The 18162-nt window shown below is 39.2% G+C and overlaps 2 protein-coding genes across 3 annotated transcripts; one reads left to right on the forward strand and one right to left on the reverse strand.

Annotated features, from left to right (window-relative positions):
- Nucleotides 1–2783: 2783 nt before the first annotated feature.
- styxl1 (serine/threonine/tyrosine interacting-like 1) lies at nt 2784–8099 on the reverse strand. The gene is made up of 9 exons (XM_010893567.4): nt 7675–8099; nt 6485–6597; nt 6336–6397; nt 6117–6216; nt 5727–5860; nt 3961–4106; nt 3783–3880; nt 3562–3674; nt 2784–3372 (listed from the first exon to the last, which is right to left on the reverse strand). Exons 2-9 carry the CDS (start codon nt 6585–6587, stop codon nt 3241–3243), a joined length of 888 nt encoding a protein of 295 aa, XP_010891869.2. The 5' UTR covers nt 6588–6597; nt 7675–8099; the 3' UTR covers nt 2784–3240.
- Nucleotides 8100–8205: 106 nt separating this feature from the next.
- prr11 (proline rich 11) lies at nt 8206–17489 on the forward strand. Of its 2 annotated transcripts, none has more exons than XM_010893568.3 (10): nt 8206–8348; nt 9626–9744; nt 9928–10084; nt 11202–11321; nt 11415–11660; nt 11753–11836; nt 11992–12110; nt 12631–12690; nt 12796–12892; nt 16448–17489. In XM_010893568.3, the coding sequence occupies exons 1-10, from the start codon at nt 8334–8336 to the stop codon at nt 16514–16516; spliced, it is 1086 nt and encodes a 361-aa protein (XP_010891870.1). In that variant the 5' UTR covers nt 8206–8333; the 3' UTR covers nt 16517–17489. The 2 variants fall into 2 exon arrangements, with proteins under 2 accessions (XP_010891870.1, XP_010891871.1); XM_010893569.4 differs by having other exon boundaries at nt 8207–8348; nt 11756–11836.
- The last annotated feature ends 673 nt before the right edge of the window (nt 17490–18162 follow it).

Consider the following 18162-nt stretch of genomic DNA (forward strand, 5'->3'; position numbering starts at 1 on the left):
ACTGATATATGACAACCCTGGGTGTAACGTCGGATCTTGTCGTCTCATTTGCTAAAGATTTGGACTGTGGAAGATAGCTAGCTTAAGTAACAAAACAAAAATGGAACGTGGAATTAAAGCAATTCATTATAAAAATATGGATATAATGATATGCGCCCTTGAGAAACTTATTAAGTAAAGTTGTTGAGAAGCAGAAGCAGCATCACAGCTTCAAGCGAAGGGGGATTACAGTTATGACCCAGGTCCAACAGCAGCTAGCAGTGAAGTTTTGTAACTGTAGGTACGTTTTTTGTTGTAGCCTAATAACAAGTGTTTGTTCATTATGATGGTACATGAAACTGTAATAATAATATCAGCTTCCTCTATGTTTTAGTTTGGAAATCTGGTAGCAGTAGTAAGATTTTAGCGGCGGAGGGGTTGAGTCGTGGGGGGTGGGCTCCTCGGCTTGGTTCGCACCCATGGGAGAGAAAGCTAAGCTTCGTCCCTGGTCCACACAGTCGGCCTCTGGTAAAAACTTGTACACTTAAGTGCCAGAAAAACTGGTACACCAGTCTAATACTTGGTAGGCCTCCCACCCATCAGAATGAACGCAGGACATTCATCAGGGGTACTCGAGTTGGGCGTCGGTTCCTAAAGCCCATATCCTGGAGGCTACGTTGCACAGTCCTCATGCTGATGTTTGTTGAGGGCCCAGCATTGAATGCAGATGTTATTTGAGGCAGTGTTGCATGCCTATCGTGTGAAACGATTCTTGCCAGCCGACGCTGGTCACGTTCTCCCACAGCCTTTTTACAGTCACATTGCTGTCATAAGTTAGATGTTTTGCCATAATTCTTGTATTCACGGTACACCCTTGAAATGGTAGTATGTGAAAATCCAAACTTCTCATTTACCTTCGAAATGCTATGACCCGTCTCACGAGCTCCAACTTTTAAACCGCATAGAAAAATCGCTTAAATCGTGATAACTTGCCATGCTCACGGCAGAAACTGCTTTAGATGGTTCAATAGATGTCTATCGCCCATCAATACCAGTTTTTCTAGCACTTCAGTGTCAGATGTGGACTGTACCCAATTTAAACCACTAAGGTGCAACTTTAAGTGATAAATACTCAGTTCTCTTTCTGTTCACACTGCCCTTGCCTTAAAATTATGACTCAGGTCTTTTATGGGCCAATTTAACCTCATGTGAGGACACTGCATTCACATTGCCATGATTTAAAGGAACTCAGACCATTAGAAGACATGCATTTTGGGTATTTGTTTGATAAAATAATCACTACAAATCAGAAGGAGGGCCTTCAGACCAAACAAACCCTCTGCTAGCATTAGCAAACAATTAGCAAACAATTTCTACCCATTCTCTTATCAGAGTTCATAGAAGCTCAGGTGAAATGTATGGTAAACCGAAAGGGTCAAAAGGGGCGGAGTGCAGTTGTCTTTCCAAAAGAATCAGAAGAGGTTTCTTCACAAAAAATTTCATAAAGGAATAACCCTTTTACCTGGGGAAGTGACTGCACCATGATGCGCTGTGGGAAGACGACCAGACCAGCCAGGGGTGTGATGTGATTCTCTGGGCAATGTTCTGCTGGGAAACCCTCTCCGATTGAGAATCTGTAGGATGTACCGGACCAACAAATCTGATCCACAGCTGCTCCACCTCACAACTTACAGGACTTGAAGGATCTACTGCTAATGTATTGGTGCCAGATACCACAGGACAACTTCAGGGGTGTTGTAGAGTCCATGCCTCAGCAGGTTGGCTCTCTTTTGGCGGCACATGGCGGACCAACAGTGTATTAAGCAGGTGGTCATACTGTTTTGGCTCATCGGTGTATGTGTGTGGAGGGGTAACCAAAAACATATCATATATTGCAAATGCTACTTAACCAGTATGTGGACTCCCATGTGCCTCTGTTGACTCTGTTTCAGCCACACCCATTGCTCACAGGTGCATAAAATCCAGCACATAGACAAACACTGGCAGTACAATGGGTCGTACTGAAGAGCTCAGTGACTTTAAACGTGGCGCTGTCAGAGGATGCCAACTTTGCCACGAGTCAGTTTGTGACATTTCTGCCCTACTAGATCTGCCCTGGTCAACTGTAAGCGCTATAATTGTGAACTGGAAGAGTCTAGGAGCAACCACAGCCCAGCCACGTAATGGAAGACCACGCTAACCCACAGATGAGTGCAGAAGCGCATAGTACGTAAAAAGCGCATATCATCTGTTTCATCACTCACCAGAGTTCCAAACTGCCTCTGGAAGCAAAATCAGCACAAAAACTATTGGGAGGTTCACAAAATGTCTTTGCATGGCTGAACAGCTGAACACAAGCCTCACATCAAAATGCTTAATGACATGATAATTGTCTGGGGCCGTGCGTCAGGGTTTAGGCTAGGCCCCCTAGTTTGCATACATTTGCATAATTTGTGTTAATTAACCCAAAAAATGTAACTCCTAAACCAAATTTGTTTCACATGGTTGGCCTATCCCAACTTAAAAGTTGCTGTATTTACATAATTACTGTTAATTAACCTCTATAATAGTATCCCTTTAACTGTTCAAGTTAGAGAGAACAAAAGAACGTTGTTTTACATTATCAGGCTATACCAACTTAATGCTTATACCAATATTGACATGACAATCTAAATTTGCCATATTTGCATAATTAGCTTTAACGCTAAGAGTATTTTGTACCGTATAAGCTAGTGACCAAAACCAACTTTGTTTCACTTGTTAAGGCTATGCCAATTCATTGAATATTTAAAATTGCATCTACTATGATTAGATACATTTATTGAATATTTAAAATTGCATCTACTATGATAAGATACATTTCCATAATTAATGTTAATAAAACCTTACAAATACAGTAATAATAATAATAAGACTATGAGAGTAATCTAGGTTTTTGCTTGCCTTATAGGCAATGTAAGCATGGCACGGTTTGGATCTGTAATAAATAACTCCTTTGAGCATTACAAAAAACACAATTTTCACAATCATTGATTGACATCTTTAAAAATCCAACATATTTTTCCTAATGATAAAATATCTAGGCCTGCATTCTTTCCCAAGAGTAAAATTAGTCATCATTTGATTCATCATTTGTAAACAAGCCTGGGTAAACATCCTCAATGTCGTCCTTGTTTTGTGTTGAGTGGTCTTGCTGGTCAAGTCAGGCCATCCGACTCTGGTGCTATTAAGTGCTGGATTTCAAATGATTCACTTTTCATCTCAATAGTAGGGCTCTGTAATATCAGTAATTCTTCTACCCAGTGTGTGCTGTTCCCAGTCGGATAGCTGTTGTACAAACCCTCGATTTGGCCTGATGTTGGTTTTACATTGCAGGACATGCTCCCAGGACTCCTGCAATGACAAAAGTGCCATCAGTTTTATGAAGGTGTGGAAGGAAATATGGAGCTCACCAAATGCAGTAGCTGAGCAAATCCTATACTGTAATATCACAGTATTATCACTAAGACAATGAACATTTCTTTAGATCACTATTTATATTGTAAGTTACAAAGACAGTAAAGTAAATATTGTGTAACTTACCCTCAGTGTATATTTAAAATGGTGCAAGAGAAAACCCATGGCCACAGCACTACAACGACTTATTCCGTTATTGGAAAAGATCAAAACTGCAGATCCAGTGTTGAGACAAGAGCCTTAAAGGATAAAATGTGTAACATGACAGGGTATCAGTAATAAACATTACAAAGAATCTATAAGAACATGTAATATCTAAAAAGTAAAAGAAAATACATGCAGTTTACCAATAAAAACACTAATCCTCTCAAAACTGGAGAACAGATCGGCTACCACTGAATCTGCCACGTTGATGTGAAGAATGGTGGGGCTTCCCTTTTCAAACCTTATGCAAAAAAGAAACTTATTTAAACACAACTACATTTTCCCAAGGATCATCCATAATACTTAAGAGTCTGTACGCACACGTGACTACTGTCTTCAGAGACATTGACAAGAGCACTCAGTTTGAGGTCTTTTAGGACATCAGGATTAATGGCCTGCTTGTAATCGCCCAAGTAGAGTTGACCTGGCAAGAGCTCCACTGGATAAGGCCTGAAACTCTCCAATTCCTGTTTTCAAATTAATGAAACACAGCAGCACACAAATGTATGCAAATCACCACGTTTAAATACTCTTATCACCTGAATATCTTTTGCATTTACTCAACAGACTCACATTGTGCAATTTAACATGAGTAGGCTAATCGGACAGCTAGATTTTCTTGTTGTGTAAACTTCTGGAAATCTTTCTTTCTCTCAAGCCACTGCCAGTTTTCTTGGAGGAATGAAATGTGTATGAGTGAACTAGCAATTAAAATCAAAAGCTCCATTAAACAAATACAGTATATTTGGTTTGCAGTCTTTTGCCTCTCGGTTCACCTAAAAGAGACGACTCATTTGGCACCCTCAAGGCTCTTCATTCCAATTCCTTAAAAATTGACAAACATGAGAAAATCTCAGTTCTGCAGTCTAACATCTAACATTATGTCAGATTGTGAAATGTATGCTTAGTTTTTGCCAATTGCTCACACACTGAAAGTGAATGCTTAAACAAAAGCATCAAAACCTTAACTTTTGTAACCATGCCTTAACTCTTAAAAACTATACTCCTGTAACCAAACAAAGGTACCAAAAGTACAAAGACATTTTGTGCTTTGCACTTTATTTGCAAATCTGCAACACACTGTGCAAAACACTACACACTGTTTCTTACATTAGAAACTTTGTTCAAGAATGAAATCTCTTGCAATCATTGGGAAAACACTTCTATTCAAAATGCAAAACATACCTGATAAATGAAGAAGGCAGGATCCATGAACCATCCACCCCATCCCTTACAATACTAGTTTTTGTTTACCATTACCATTACCATTATTTTTGTTTCCTGGGACAGTAACGTTTTGTATTGATTACTGTACTGTAATTCTACTTTTCTTTGTGGGTTTTTGTTGTTGTAAAAACCTGCAATGGCAGACAAACAAGCTGTATATATTTTTTTTGAAAATGTGTGTAGATGTACTGGAACAATCTTTTCACAGAAGCTTTTATGAGAAAATTATAAAGGTATACAAAGTACTAAAGACAGCTGTGTTTTCTATAAAGAACATCAGTGTGTTCTTGCTGGTTTGAAAGAGTAATTCAAATGGTGCATGTGTGTATCATTCTGTTGCAAAAAATATATAAAAAAAAGGATTGTAACATTTTGATTGCAGTTTCATTTTGACATGGAAGTGAGATGTTTATCGCCATGTGTTGTGTCTTATTTGGCTTGTGTGTAGAGTTTTGACACAATGAGCCCTATTCTCCAACAAGTGTGTAAGCAATCTGCAAAACCTGTAAATAGGCTACATTTTATCCTGCCTAATTATTGAGTGTGATTGAGGAGGAGGACGAAAGTACCAGGTAGCCTATTGTCATTATACTGCTTTGTATAGCCAAATAAATTGTGTACAGGCAACCTAATGCAGCCCGTGAAAAGATGTCTGTATAGTGAACATTTATAAGGGGATGATCAAGTTGCTGCACACACATATTCCTCGATTTCAGCCCAAAACCCTCTCATGGCTTATCTGGCGATACAGATAATACATCTTTTACTTCTCTCTTACATTTTTATCTTTCTCTCTCACACACACAGTGTAACAAGGCCACTTGTTATGACGCAAATGTTTGATGCAATAGAGGTATTACCTTTATGGTGTAAAGGATTTTGTGTGTCCTAAAGAAAGGATAAAAGGCTGAGAACCTCTGATAACCTCCTTTCAGAATCTTGACAGGATTGTGACTTGATTTTGTCAGGGCCTCCGCACATTCAATTGCCTCACCTACAAATACAGACATAAATCATTCTTACTTGTCTCCTTGAATGGGTATCATGAATTAAGTATTTTGACTGGGTCTGTTAATCATGGACATAGCAGTTGCTTTCGATAAAAATAGTTGAGAGTAATATAATTTAGTCACAGAGTGCTTAATTGATATGAATCAACAACAAAATCATAGTTCAGTCTTGTTTTTCCTTAAATGCTTCTATTATATAGACCTCTTGTAGTCAGTGATGAAGCAGATGATTAAGCTCACCTGAACCTTGCAAAGAACTTGTGCTGCTGTCATAAACCACAATATACCTCATACTCTCCACCTCCACTCCTGCATTTATAATGAACTTGCCTTTCGAGTCCTATGAAGTAAAAAGAAAAAGACATGACCTATCACAGAGTTGCCAAGTAGGCTATTTTTTGTATTTTTAAGCAAAGGCAGGATGGGTTAGAGTTCTGTCATGTGATTTGACATTCATACCCATTTAGCATTTCTGGCAGTGATGATATGGCTGGTATTGTACTGTCCTTTAGCACGAGCATCTGAAGAAACAGCATAACAATTTGTCCGCATTATGTAATTGTGTGTATTAAGGGACAGAATCTTGGAAATGGATTCCTGCCTCTTACCTATCAAATAGAGATAGTTGAACTCCAATAGTCTAGACTGGCAAGTGTACTGATTGAGAATGTTATAAAGCTCAAACGCCTCACAAAAGCATGTTCCAGCCATTGTAGGAAGACTGACAACAAGAACAAAAAAAATTGTATTAATAAATAATAGTCATTCCACCTAAAAGGACAATTATTGACACCCACCATCTTAATTTGTTCTGAAATACGGTAATTTCTGTCATTTGGAAAATATTATATTATGTATACATAACTCTTTGTATTTCCCCAAAAATATTAACATTTCCCAACCAAATTGCTCTCCCCTCCCAATGTCCACATATTTATTATGGCCTTTCTCCACAGCAGGCTTAAGAGAGATTAACATGAGTATAATGTAAAAATATTATTTTGTTTAAATATAGCTTTACCCAAATATCACTTCCAATTCACCCAATTTAGTAAGCTATAATTGCACCCAAAATAGCAATTTCAGTTTTAAGATTAATATAATAAAAATCTAAAGCACCCAATATTAGATTTTGACCATTACACTTTTAAACATGAATTAAGAATTGAGGAATCCAAATAAACGGTAAAATTACAACCATGGACCCACCACACTGCACAAGTTCAACCCAACGCCCAGTATTCTGTACCTGTTCTCTGTTAGTAGTATGGATCTGTGATTTGGAGCATTACTTCTTTATACTTTGTAATGTATTCCCTCAGAATCTGAATATGGTGATGTATTTTTTTTAACCCGTTCAGATCCATTTGTCATTCAGACTGGTAGCCCATCGCACAACCTAATATTACCAGGATTTTGACCAATAGAAGGCAATAATACCCGGGTTTAGACCACCTTTTCGCCGCTAAATGTAGAAGTTAGAGTTGTTTCAGTTTCTTATTAAGTGATCGCTATTATATGTGATTTTACCATTATACGGCACACTTAAAAACCCACAATGGTTCCCAATATTACCATTAATCTGCACAAACGAGCCTAAATGTACTGTAATTTACACTGAAACGTAAACAAAAATGTTCATCTAGTTACATGATGGATCACGAATTTACTATGATAAAAAAAAAATTAAAAAATTCTACATAAGTTAACTAACCATAATCCATACACCATTTATAAATCAAAACTGAAATAACGATAATATTCTTATAACACAATACACATACAGTAATATACTTACGATCTAAACAGAGAAATGTTACGTGTTTGTTTTCATTTTGTTGCTAGGTAACAAAGTGACCGGCATGGGTTGGCTCCGGTTGGTTGCTGAGGGTTCAGAAAGAAGTTGGCTAGACACAGAAATATCTACAGTACTCAACTGTGATTTGTCATTCTATCTACTTTCGTAATACGGTAGTCGTCATGTTCTGAGAAAGAGATTTTACAAGAGATTTCACTTCCGTTTGGTGAACAATGTTCGAACGTATAGCACTACCGCACTGCAGTTAACTCAATCACGTTCACGTTGCCATACTTGCGTCACGCGGTTGCTAAGAAAAAATAAATGGTATTTCTTGTTAACAAGAAAACTATCATGTTATTTCATTTAAGAGATTTTACAAATCATTATTTGGCTAATTTGCCCCAGTCGGAGCCAACAGCAGATTCTGAGGAATTACTACTTCTTTACCCCATTGGGGGGCGTGGCCACTGGGAAACATCGCTTTTGATAGCGAATCACTGGTCTTTATTATCTCCACAAGAATGTATCTGTCTGTAAGACGTTTTCTGATTTGTGGACGTGGATTTAGGTGTACATTTTGAAAATCTTTGCTTGTTTTCGTTGAGCAAAGATTGTAGATTCACATTTTTTAAGTCTTCTCCTTTAAATACGGTTTCATGTCTGGATCATGGGTATGTAACGTTAGTTGTAAATGTTATGAACGTGCATACTTTGTTTAAAAAAAGGAATGCTTCACTAAGCTAACGCAACAAATAGTTAGCTACGTAGCTAGCATGTGTTAACTTCCGTTACAGCTTTGGCTAGCTAAAGTTAGATAACTAACAAACTAGCTAGTAGTTGCATGATATGCTGTGATACAAAATATTTGTTGACAGATAACGGTTAATTTGTTCGCTTAGTCTCCCAAGCTATGTAGCTGACCGTAAAGATATCACTAGAGAGGCTGTGAACAACTACTGTACTTGAGTTTCAGCTGAACTGTTCTGAGTGAAGGTCCTTTGCCTAGACCTGTGGGTTCTGCTGTGTGGATATGATCAGTTTTCATGCAAATCACTATGATTTTCTTCTTCCTTTGACTTGCACTGTTCAATTTAACAGCAATGTTGTAGAAATTTGAAATTGGTAACGGGAAGTGAATTTTCTATACATAGCATGTTGCAGAAAGGTTGCAACAAGTTTCACTTTGCACCATGTAGAGCAGGGCAATTCAAATCTGGTCCTGGAGGACCGAAACACTTCTGGTTTTTGGTTTTACCTGCTAGTTGATTGCCTTCATCTGGCATCTCAGGTCTGGATCAGTCCCATATTATTAGTAGAGGATAAAAGCCAGAAATGTTTTGGCCCTCCAGGACTGGAATTGAATAGACCTCATGTAGAGGTCAGGTTTACAGAAATACACATTTATTCGGGGGTGCCTAGAACAAGTACCTGCTATAATTCTAAAGTAATGACGTTTGCACTTCAAACATTGATGGGTGGAATATGTTAGGTATTGGGATTGATTATCTGAGGTCTAATTTAACCCTTATCCTAAAAGTTGATTCAATAGCAAAACTTTTAGAACAGGTCCAAAAGTAGCACAACATACATTTTTGAAAATAAGTTAATGTAGTCCAAAAGCTTAAAGTTAATGGCATAACCTAAAATAAATACAGTTAAATGATTTGAATCCACACTGCAGCAGTACATACATTTGTGCTCAAAAGTTTACATACCCTTGGAGAATTGGTAATATATGCACCATTTGTAAAGAATGTGTTGTCTAAATAGACTCTATGGGACAGGATACAGAATTATGATTGCATCACTTTCATAGGGTATAGCTGATAAAACACCTGGATAGATATTTAGCTAAACAAATAGAAACAAAGCAAAGTGAATGAAATCGGTACTAGACTACATGAACATTTCCTCTAGAATTTTTTTTATTTCACTGTGCCTTTTTTAGGGACCAAGCAAAGCCTTCATGCGACGCGGGAAAAAGAAGGCCAGCAGCAGACGCTGGGCTGTTATGAACAAAAGGCTTCAGGAAAACCCAAAACCTGTGATCGCACCTGTAATTAAAAAGTGAGTTAGTCAATGGCTTCATCACTGGAACATATTAGTTTATACAGTACTAAGGTGGTAGTTGTCAGTCTAGCTCATGAACAGTTGTCATTCTATTATGTTGTCTACAATATCAGCATGAAATGATGGATGGCTGAATGGTTGTACAAAAGAGGGAAGATGAATTCAACTTATTTTCTTTAGACTTGAAAATGGTGGCCCAGTGATCCAAGCCAGCCCAGCCCAAATAGAAGACATCCCCCTAGGAAGTGTGAGAAGATGTGTTTCTTTGCTGGGTGTTGGAGTGATGCTACTGACATTTCGCAGGGTGTACCAGTTCTGGAGGAACAGCCTGAGCCAGGTAGGTTGTAAAGCAAGACAATGGTTTTAACTGGCCTGTTATGGTTGATGGAAGTGTTATTTAGATGTCATTCCAGAAGGGTTTGATTCACTCGGTCTTTAACCAGAGTAGAGAGTCAAAATGCTGCATAAACAGTGCAGTGACAGATATGGCTGCACGTTTAAGTAATTCTGATCAAACTGCGATATAGACATGCAATATTCTAATTACAAAGTTTTGTGATTTTCAGTAAAACAAGATGTGAATAAAATGTGCGTCCTGTGAGACAATGGGCACGTGTTGTCTGTCCGTCACACGCGGGTGCTCCACTGTAGCTCGTTGTTATTCTTAGAGAACAAAAGGTCTGGGTTACATTTTGAACATTATTTAGCCCCTAATCGTATGCAGTGAAGTGACAGACACATACTACACAATATAGGCCACCATTTATTTAGCAAAAGATATGGTTAGTTCACATTGCAACTTCTAGTGAAGACATCTACAGTGAGGTAGAGAGTGGCTCCAAGATGTTGTCCCACATACACAGCAGTGTTTCTGTTAAAAGGGGCAAGTAGCGCAGCAACTTAAGTTACAAAGTAATTCGCAATGATATATTTATGTCATAAAAACCCAAGATCTCCTCAGCAAAAACATTTATGAGCAAATTAGAAATGTTGGTAGAATGTCCTTCCTCTGGAATTGATCTGTTTATAGAATACCACAAGTTCCAGAAAGCATGTATAACGTATATGTCACCTCCTTAACAATATGCCAATCAAAGAATACGATAATTTGTAGAAGATGAAAAATACACATTTTAAGCAATAGTTATTTCTGTGTGGTGTGGTGTGGTGGTCTGTTTCTGTTTCAAGATTGAAGTGCTGCTGCAACATCAAGGTTGGAAAACTCTTTGAGAAAAGGCTGATATAAAGCACTTATACTGATGTAAACCTGATGTCACAGGACTATTGCTCTGTCACAACCAGGGTTCAAACACTTTGCCAAAATGAAGCAGCTGCACTGCACCAGACAGGGCCCCCACATTATGCATTTAAAATATTCACAAATCTGTTGACAGTTGGTTGGAAACCTTGCTGGTGACTCTAACCTAGTTCATTCTCCTATCTATCCATTGCAGTCATTTGGATTCTTGAAAAAATTGCTATTCTGGCAAGGGTATGGCAAACAAATAGAGACCCTCCAGAATCAAATAGCTGAGCTGCAGAGGGAGATGAGCGCCGTGCATTGTGCTCTTGAGGTGAGACACTGAGACAAACTGTTCATGGGCGTCTGATCATGATGTAACAGACGGGCATACCTGGTAACACTAAACCCTGTCTTGTTTCCGCAGGCTGCTAAGAGTGCATGCCATATCCCTGGGACTGTGATTGGTGGTACAATCTGTCCATTGATTCCTCCTCCCACTTTCATGTTGGGTTGTGGATCTACTGTGGACCCTCCTCTTGCCCTCACACCACCAGCATCTGACCTACCTCTCCCCCCACCGCCTCCGCCTCCCCCTCCTCCTCCTCCCCCATGTACCACTTTCCTTCAACCTTACATCCCAAAAAAGAGGGTGGCCTCCAATAATAAACAGGTACGAACAGGCAATAACTCACCATGCGTTCACATTTTTTTGGGCGGTCACAGAGCAATTTCAGTCTTCTCTCCTGTGATCTATCTTCCAAGGAGAAACGGGACGTACTAGTGGCGGTGACCCTGAGGGATTTGCAGGCTGTTAAACTGAGAAAGGTCAACACTGTGACGTCAAAGGTAAGCAAAGAATATCCTTAGGATTGTCAAAATAGTCTCAAATGGAAGCTCTACAGGACACTCCCTGATATTTGTAATATGCCTGATTTTCTCTTACATTTCCGCCATAAATATGTGCAAGAAGGTAATTTTCTGACAATCGATGTGTGTTTCAGAGGTCTCCAGAGAAGATGCGTACCCCTCTGGTGACTGTGGCAGACCTGCAGAGTGTTCGTCTGAAACAGTCCCATTGTAAATTGCAGACGAAACCGTTCAAACGCCTAAATGTTAGCAGGTAAACCTATCCCTCGTTTCTTCATCAGATGTCATAGTTTTGTGTCCTGGGGGCTAATTTATCGGTATTACATGGAAACAATTGTTAACATGTATCTAATAAACTGAATTTAGACTGGACATGCATAGAAAGACTGATTCATCCAATGATCCTGCAATAGTTTTAGGTCTTAGCCTGAGTGCTTGTGCACAACCTTTGCTATTTGCATTTCAAATGTCCCCTAGTTAACCATATGTGGTTAGAATCATCCTTATTTGGCAGTGGGGAACATACAATACCAAAGCATGAAATACAACAACATATCCCAATAATCTAACATTTTCTGAGATTGACATAGAGGTGAATGTGCTATATTGAGTGCCTGTTCAGTGCCTGCAATAATTATTTATTGCTCGCTTGACCTATAAAACTGCTACAAGGACAATTCAAGAATTGTCTAATGTTTTCAGACATTTTTCTTGATTGAATTCATTTTGTGTCATTGTGGATATGATCAGATGTTTTCGTTCTTCCATGATAGAACACCTGCCAAAAGTCCCAGAAGTCTGCGTACACAGCTGAAGAGGGTTGAAATCCGCAGGTAATGCATTTAACCACTGTGTTTCATTTGGGGGTTCATGTGGTTTACCTGAAACCAGAAGTTAAGTGAAAGTTTAGTCAGACTAAGTTTCTGTCCATTCTTTAGGAGTCCTGGTGGTACTCCTCTGTTTGACAAGGAGAATATGGAGACTGGCACTTGCTTCACCCCAAACATGACTCAGGCCCTGCAACGCAGGTTCCAGGTAGGTCACTGGGTTTTTTTTTAGTGTTCATCCTGGAAACTTTATTTAATGAGTCTTTTTTATTTATCTGAGAACTGGTTCATAGTTACCAATTCCATATGCTGATTTGGAGAAAATAATGTGTGTAGTAGAAAAACTATATTTAAGATGCAAAGTGGGTAAATTATTGAGTACCAAATGAACCAGTCAAAGGAGGGATCTTTATGAAAGTGCCTGGGCGGGACTCCCAAGAAACCAGAGCAGTTTGGTGTGACCTATACTGGTGACTGAAAAACACCATTTAAAGAGGAAATTATATCTCAGAGGAAATCAGGAAGAAGGTAATGAGAGCACATCAATGTGGAGAAGGTCACCTCCATAAATGATGAATGATTTTGCTTAATGGGCATTAGGCCACATTTGAATCCACACTGCAGCAGTACATACAGTTGTGTTCAAAGGTATGCCTACCCTTGGAGAATTGGTAATATGTACCATTTGTAAAGAACATGAGTGAGCAGGCAAAACACGTCTTGTATTTCTTATGGGATTCACATTCAACTGTAGGTCATAACAGAATGGCACAATCATGAAACAAAACATTGCAACAAAGAAAAAAATGAACTGACCGCTGTTGAAAGGTCTGCATACCCTTAGTTCTTAATACTGTGCATTTCCCCCTTTAACATCAATGACAGCGTGCAGTCTTTTGTAATACATTGAACAAAATTATATATGCAACACTTGGTTTTGCCCCCATTTATCATGAGCTGAACTCAAAGATATAAGACTCTATGTACACAAAAGGCCTATTTCTCTAATTTTTCCGAAATCTGACTAAATCTGTGTAGATGAGCACTTCTCCTTTGCCAAGATAATTCATCCACCTCACAGGTGTGGCATATCAAGATGCTGATTAGACAGCATGATTATTGCACAGGTGTGCCTAAGGCTGTCCACAATAAAAGGCCACTATAAAATGTGCAGTTTCACAGTATTGAGGGGGTCCGAAAACCAATCAGTATCTGGTGTGACCACCATTTGCCTCACACAGTGCAACACATTTCCTTCGCAATTGATCAGGTTGTTGATTGTGGCCTGTGGAATGTTGGTCCACTCCTCTTCAATGGCTGTGCGAAGTTGTTGGATATTGGCAGGACCTGGAACACGCTGTTATATACGCCGATCCAGAGCATCCCAAACATGCTCAATGGGTGACATGTCCGGTGAGTATGCTGGCCATTCAAGAACTGGGATGTTTTCAGCTTCCAGGAATTGCGTACAGATCCTTGCAACATGGGGCCGTGCATTATCATGCTGCAACATGAGTTGATGGTCGTGGATGAATGGCACAACAATGGGTCTCAGGATCTCGTCACAGTATCTCTGTGCATTAAAAATGCTATCAATAAAATGCACCTGTGTTCGGTATCCATAACACACGCCTGCCCATACCATAACCCCACCGCCACCATGGGCCACTCAATCCACAACGTTGACATCAGCAAATCGCTCACCCAGATGACGCCATAAACGCTGTCTGCCATCTGCTCTGTATAGTGCGATCTGCTCAACAGGCTTTTGCCAACTCATGTCGGTTACAAGGACAAATTGCAGTCAGGTGGAGACCCCAATGAGGACGACGAGCATGCAGATGAGCTTCCCCTGAAATGCCTTTGGAGACGGCTTATGGGAGAGAAATGAACATTCAATAAATGGGCAACAGCTCTGGGGGACATTCCTGCAGTCAGCATGCCAATTGCACGCTCCCTCAAAAGTTGCGACGTCTGTGGCATTGTGCTGTGTGATGGGAACTGCACATTTTAGAGTGGCCTTTTATTGTGGCCAGGCTAAGGCACACCTGTGCAATAATCATGCTGTCTAATCAGCATCTTGTTATACCACACCTGTGAGATGGATGGATTATCTCGGCAAAGGAGAAGTGCACACTGACACAGATTTAGACAGAGTTGTGACCAATATTTGAGAGAAATAGGCCTTTTGTGCACATAGAGAAAGTCTTAGATCTTTGAGTTCAGCTCATGGTAAATGGGGACAAAAACAGAAGTGTTGCATTTATAATTTTGTTCAGTGTAGTTGTTTATGAGGCCACGAATTTTTGCAGGTGGTATAGCGGCCCATTCGTCTTAGCAAAATTCCTCCAGGTCATGCAACGTCTTTGGTCGTCTTGCATGATTGAGATCTCCCTAGCGTGGCTCCATCATCTTAAGGTCAGGAGACAGTGATGGCCAATCATGAACCTTCACCTTTTTCTGCTTTAACCACTGGAGGGTCAATTCGGCCTTGTGTAGGGTCATTGTTGTGCTGGAAAGTCCAAGAGCGTCCCATGCACAGCTTTTGTGCAGAAGAATGCATATTGTCTCCTAGTATTTTCCAATTACATGCTGCATTCTTGACATACATTTTCACAAGATTCCCTGGGCCTTTAGAGCTCACACAGCCCCAAAACATCAGTGAGCCACCACCATGCTTCACAGTGGAAATGCTATTCTGTTCACTTTAGGCCTCGTTGACACCTGTCCAAACATAGTGCTTATGGTTGTGACTATAAAACTCTATTTTGGTCTCGTCACTCCAAATTACAGGGTGCCATAAGCTGTGAGGCATGTCAAGGTGTGGCTTTTTTGTGGCATTGGCACAGTAAAGGCTGCTTTCTGGCTACTCGACCAAGCAGCTCATTTCTGTTCAAATATCGTCATATTGTGCTCCTTGCAACAACCACACCGTCTTTTTCCAGAGCAGCCTATATTTCTCCTGAAGTTACCTGTGGGTTTTTCTTTATATCACAAACAATTCTGGCAGTTTTGGTTGAAATAATTTTTGGCTTGGTATCAAGAGATCCCTGAATTTTCCACTTCTTAATAAGTGATTGAACAGTATTCACTGGCATTTGCAAGGCTTTGGATATCTTTTTTTATATCCTTTTCTATCCTTATAAAGATCCATTACCTTGTTACGCAGGTATTTTGACAGATCTTTTCTGCTCCCCATGGCTCAGTATCTAGCCAGCTCAATGCATCCAGTTGAGAGCTAACAAACTCATTGATTATTTATACACAGACACTAATTGCAATTTAAAAACCCACAGGTGTGGGAAATTCACCTTTAATTGCCATTTTAACCTGTCTGTGTCACCTTGTGTGTCTGTAACAAGGCCAAACATTCAAGGGTATGTCAACTTTTGATCAGGGCCATTTGGTTTTTTTTTTTTCTGTTATTATGATTTAAAAAGGAGCCAAACAACTGTGATAATAAATGGCTTCATATGATCACTATTATTAAATAAAAAATAAAAAATTGCAAGATCACTCATATTAACAAAATCAAGGCCAAACTTTCACAATTTCTGCCAGGGTTACAAACTTATGAGCACAACTATATGCATTGTAGTCAGTAGTATATACCATTAGACTATGGAAGGCCACTGATTTCCTTAAAATGTTGATATTTATATTGAAAATCTTGCAATGGGCATACTTGGAAATGTTCAAAAATGCAACTGCTGTGGAAAAACTGTTCACATGTGCTTGCGTTTCTGTATTTGTATTCCCTCAGATTGCCTTACCACGGGGTCCATCTCCAAAAGCCAAGAAGCTTAATGGAAGCTTTGATTATCCAAACTGAGACATTTACGAATGTGAATACAGATGATGTGTCATTGTGGAAGACTCCACCATGATGAAAAGGTTCCAGTGTTGCATGATGTATGCAAACTATAGCTATAGATTTTGGCGCAATGCACTTTTTGTTGCTTTTTGCTTTCCGTTGATGAATGGATGAGCAAGTGCTAGAGCTTGTGGATGAAAAGAGGATACACTTGGTTTTTTAACCACTAAACATAAATGGTCAACATGGCCAATAGTTGATACTCTGTACATATTGTGGATACACAAGCAAATGTTTTACTTGAATTGATTGAGAACCATCATTGTGTTTGATGTGTGTTCAATTCACTTGCCATTTTATGAGCAAGTCACCTTGCTCATGTAAATTTCAAGCATTGTAAATTAATCTGATCGAGGGCCTGTTTTAAAAGTGCAGATTGACTGGAAGCCCTATGAGGGGAATGAAATGAAGATGCAAGGTGGGGGGGCAGAATAGATGTGCAGACCACCTGATCCCAAACAGTCAAGTGGTATGATACTACCTGAAATGACAGGAAATGGTCTGGGTCTTCTATATATATAGTCCTGTCCCAATTAAACAATATCCAAACTAACACATTTTAAAATATGAAAAAGATTTGTATAAAATACCACATTACAACTAAAATGTTGGGGAGGCCAATGAGTTGTAATCTCTCTGAACTCCAGCACCCGCAGCGATTCTCTGGATGTGCATGTATTGCTATCATTGGATTAAGAATCAGTATTGCTTTATTCATTAAGTACATTTACACATCCAGATTTTTACTTGGTATAAAGCTGGTATTGATATTTAATCCCCATGTTTTTTTGAGCTTTTGTGTTTTGAGCTGATGTTGCATGATTTTATTTTCGTGGCTACTGTTACCAAATAAATGTTTACATTTGAATGTATTTTTAAATAATCTCTGCTTGTGCGTGTAAGAATTCACCACTTGTGTATAAGAATACAATAGCATTTTAATACAATTACATGTTTCAAGTGTTTTCTTTGTCATAATGTGATATCTAAGAAATACAACATAAATACCTTTCCTGTTTCCGTTGCGGAAACAAGTACATACATTGTATTAAGGGGAGGGGCTATACCAGAGACGGAACAGGGAGCCAAAACATACGAACAGTTTTTTTTTTGTGTGGCCTCACCCCCACCCAGAATTTTTTTTTATCTTAGTGAGATATCGGTGAGCTGTTCGCTCTGTTTCATGCCTTCTATATAAAGATCCAGCATGTTTTTAGGGAGAACCAATAATGGAAGAGATAACAGACACAATTTATGTTACACTGAACTCAAGACCTCCAATAACTAATTAGAAATTAGTTCAACCACCCAGTAGTAGACCCATATACAGTAGGGAGAACAAGTATTTGATACACTGCCGATTTTGCAGGTTTTCCTACTTACAAAGCACGTAGAAGGCACGTGTAATTTTTATCATAGGTACTCTTCAACTGTGAGGGACAGAATCTAAAACAAAAATCCAGAAAATCACGTATGATTTAAGTAAGTAATTTGCATTTTATTGCATGACATAAGTATTTGATACATCAGAAAAGCAGAACTTTCAGTTCCCTCCAAAGATTTTCTATTGGGTTCAGGTCTGGAGACTGGCTAGGCCACTCCAG

Source organism: Esox lucius, chromosome 7, assembly GCF_011004845.1.
Source record: "Esox lucius isolate fEsoLuc1 chromosome 7, fEsoLuc1.pri, whole genome shotgun sequence".
In the NCBI taxonomy this organism is placed as follows: domain Eukaryota; kingdom Metazoa; phylum Chordata; class Actinopteri; order Esociformes; family Esocidae; genus Esox; species Esox lucius.

Coding starts and splice junctions, on each gene's coding strand:
- prr11 (XM_010893568.3), top strand. Junction 10,085..11,201: donor GGAGGAACAGCCTGAGCCAG/GTAGGTTGTAAA, acceptor TATCCATTGCAG/TCATTTGGATTCTTGAAAAA. Junction 12,691..12,795: donor AAGAGGGTTGAAATCCGCAG/GTAATGCATTTA, acceptor TCCATTCTTTAG/GAGTCCTGGTGGTACTCCTC.
- styxl1 (XM_010893567.4), bottom strand. CDS start 6,587: ATGGCTGGAACATGCTTTTGTGAGGCGTTTGAGCTTTATAACATTCTC. Junction 5,861..6,116: donor AAGTTCTTTGCAAGGTTCAG/GTGAGCTTAATC, acceptor CTGTATTTGTAG/GTGAGGCAATTGAATGTGCG. Junction 3,881..3,960: donor TCTGAAGACAGTAGTCACGT/GTGCGTACAGAC, acceptor TTTTTGCATAAG/GTTTGAAAAGGGAAGCCCCA.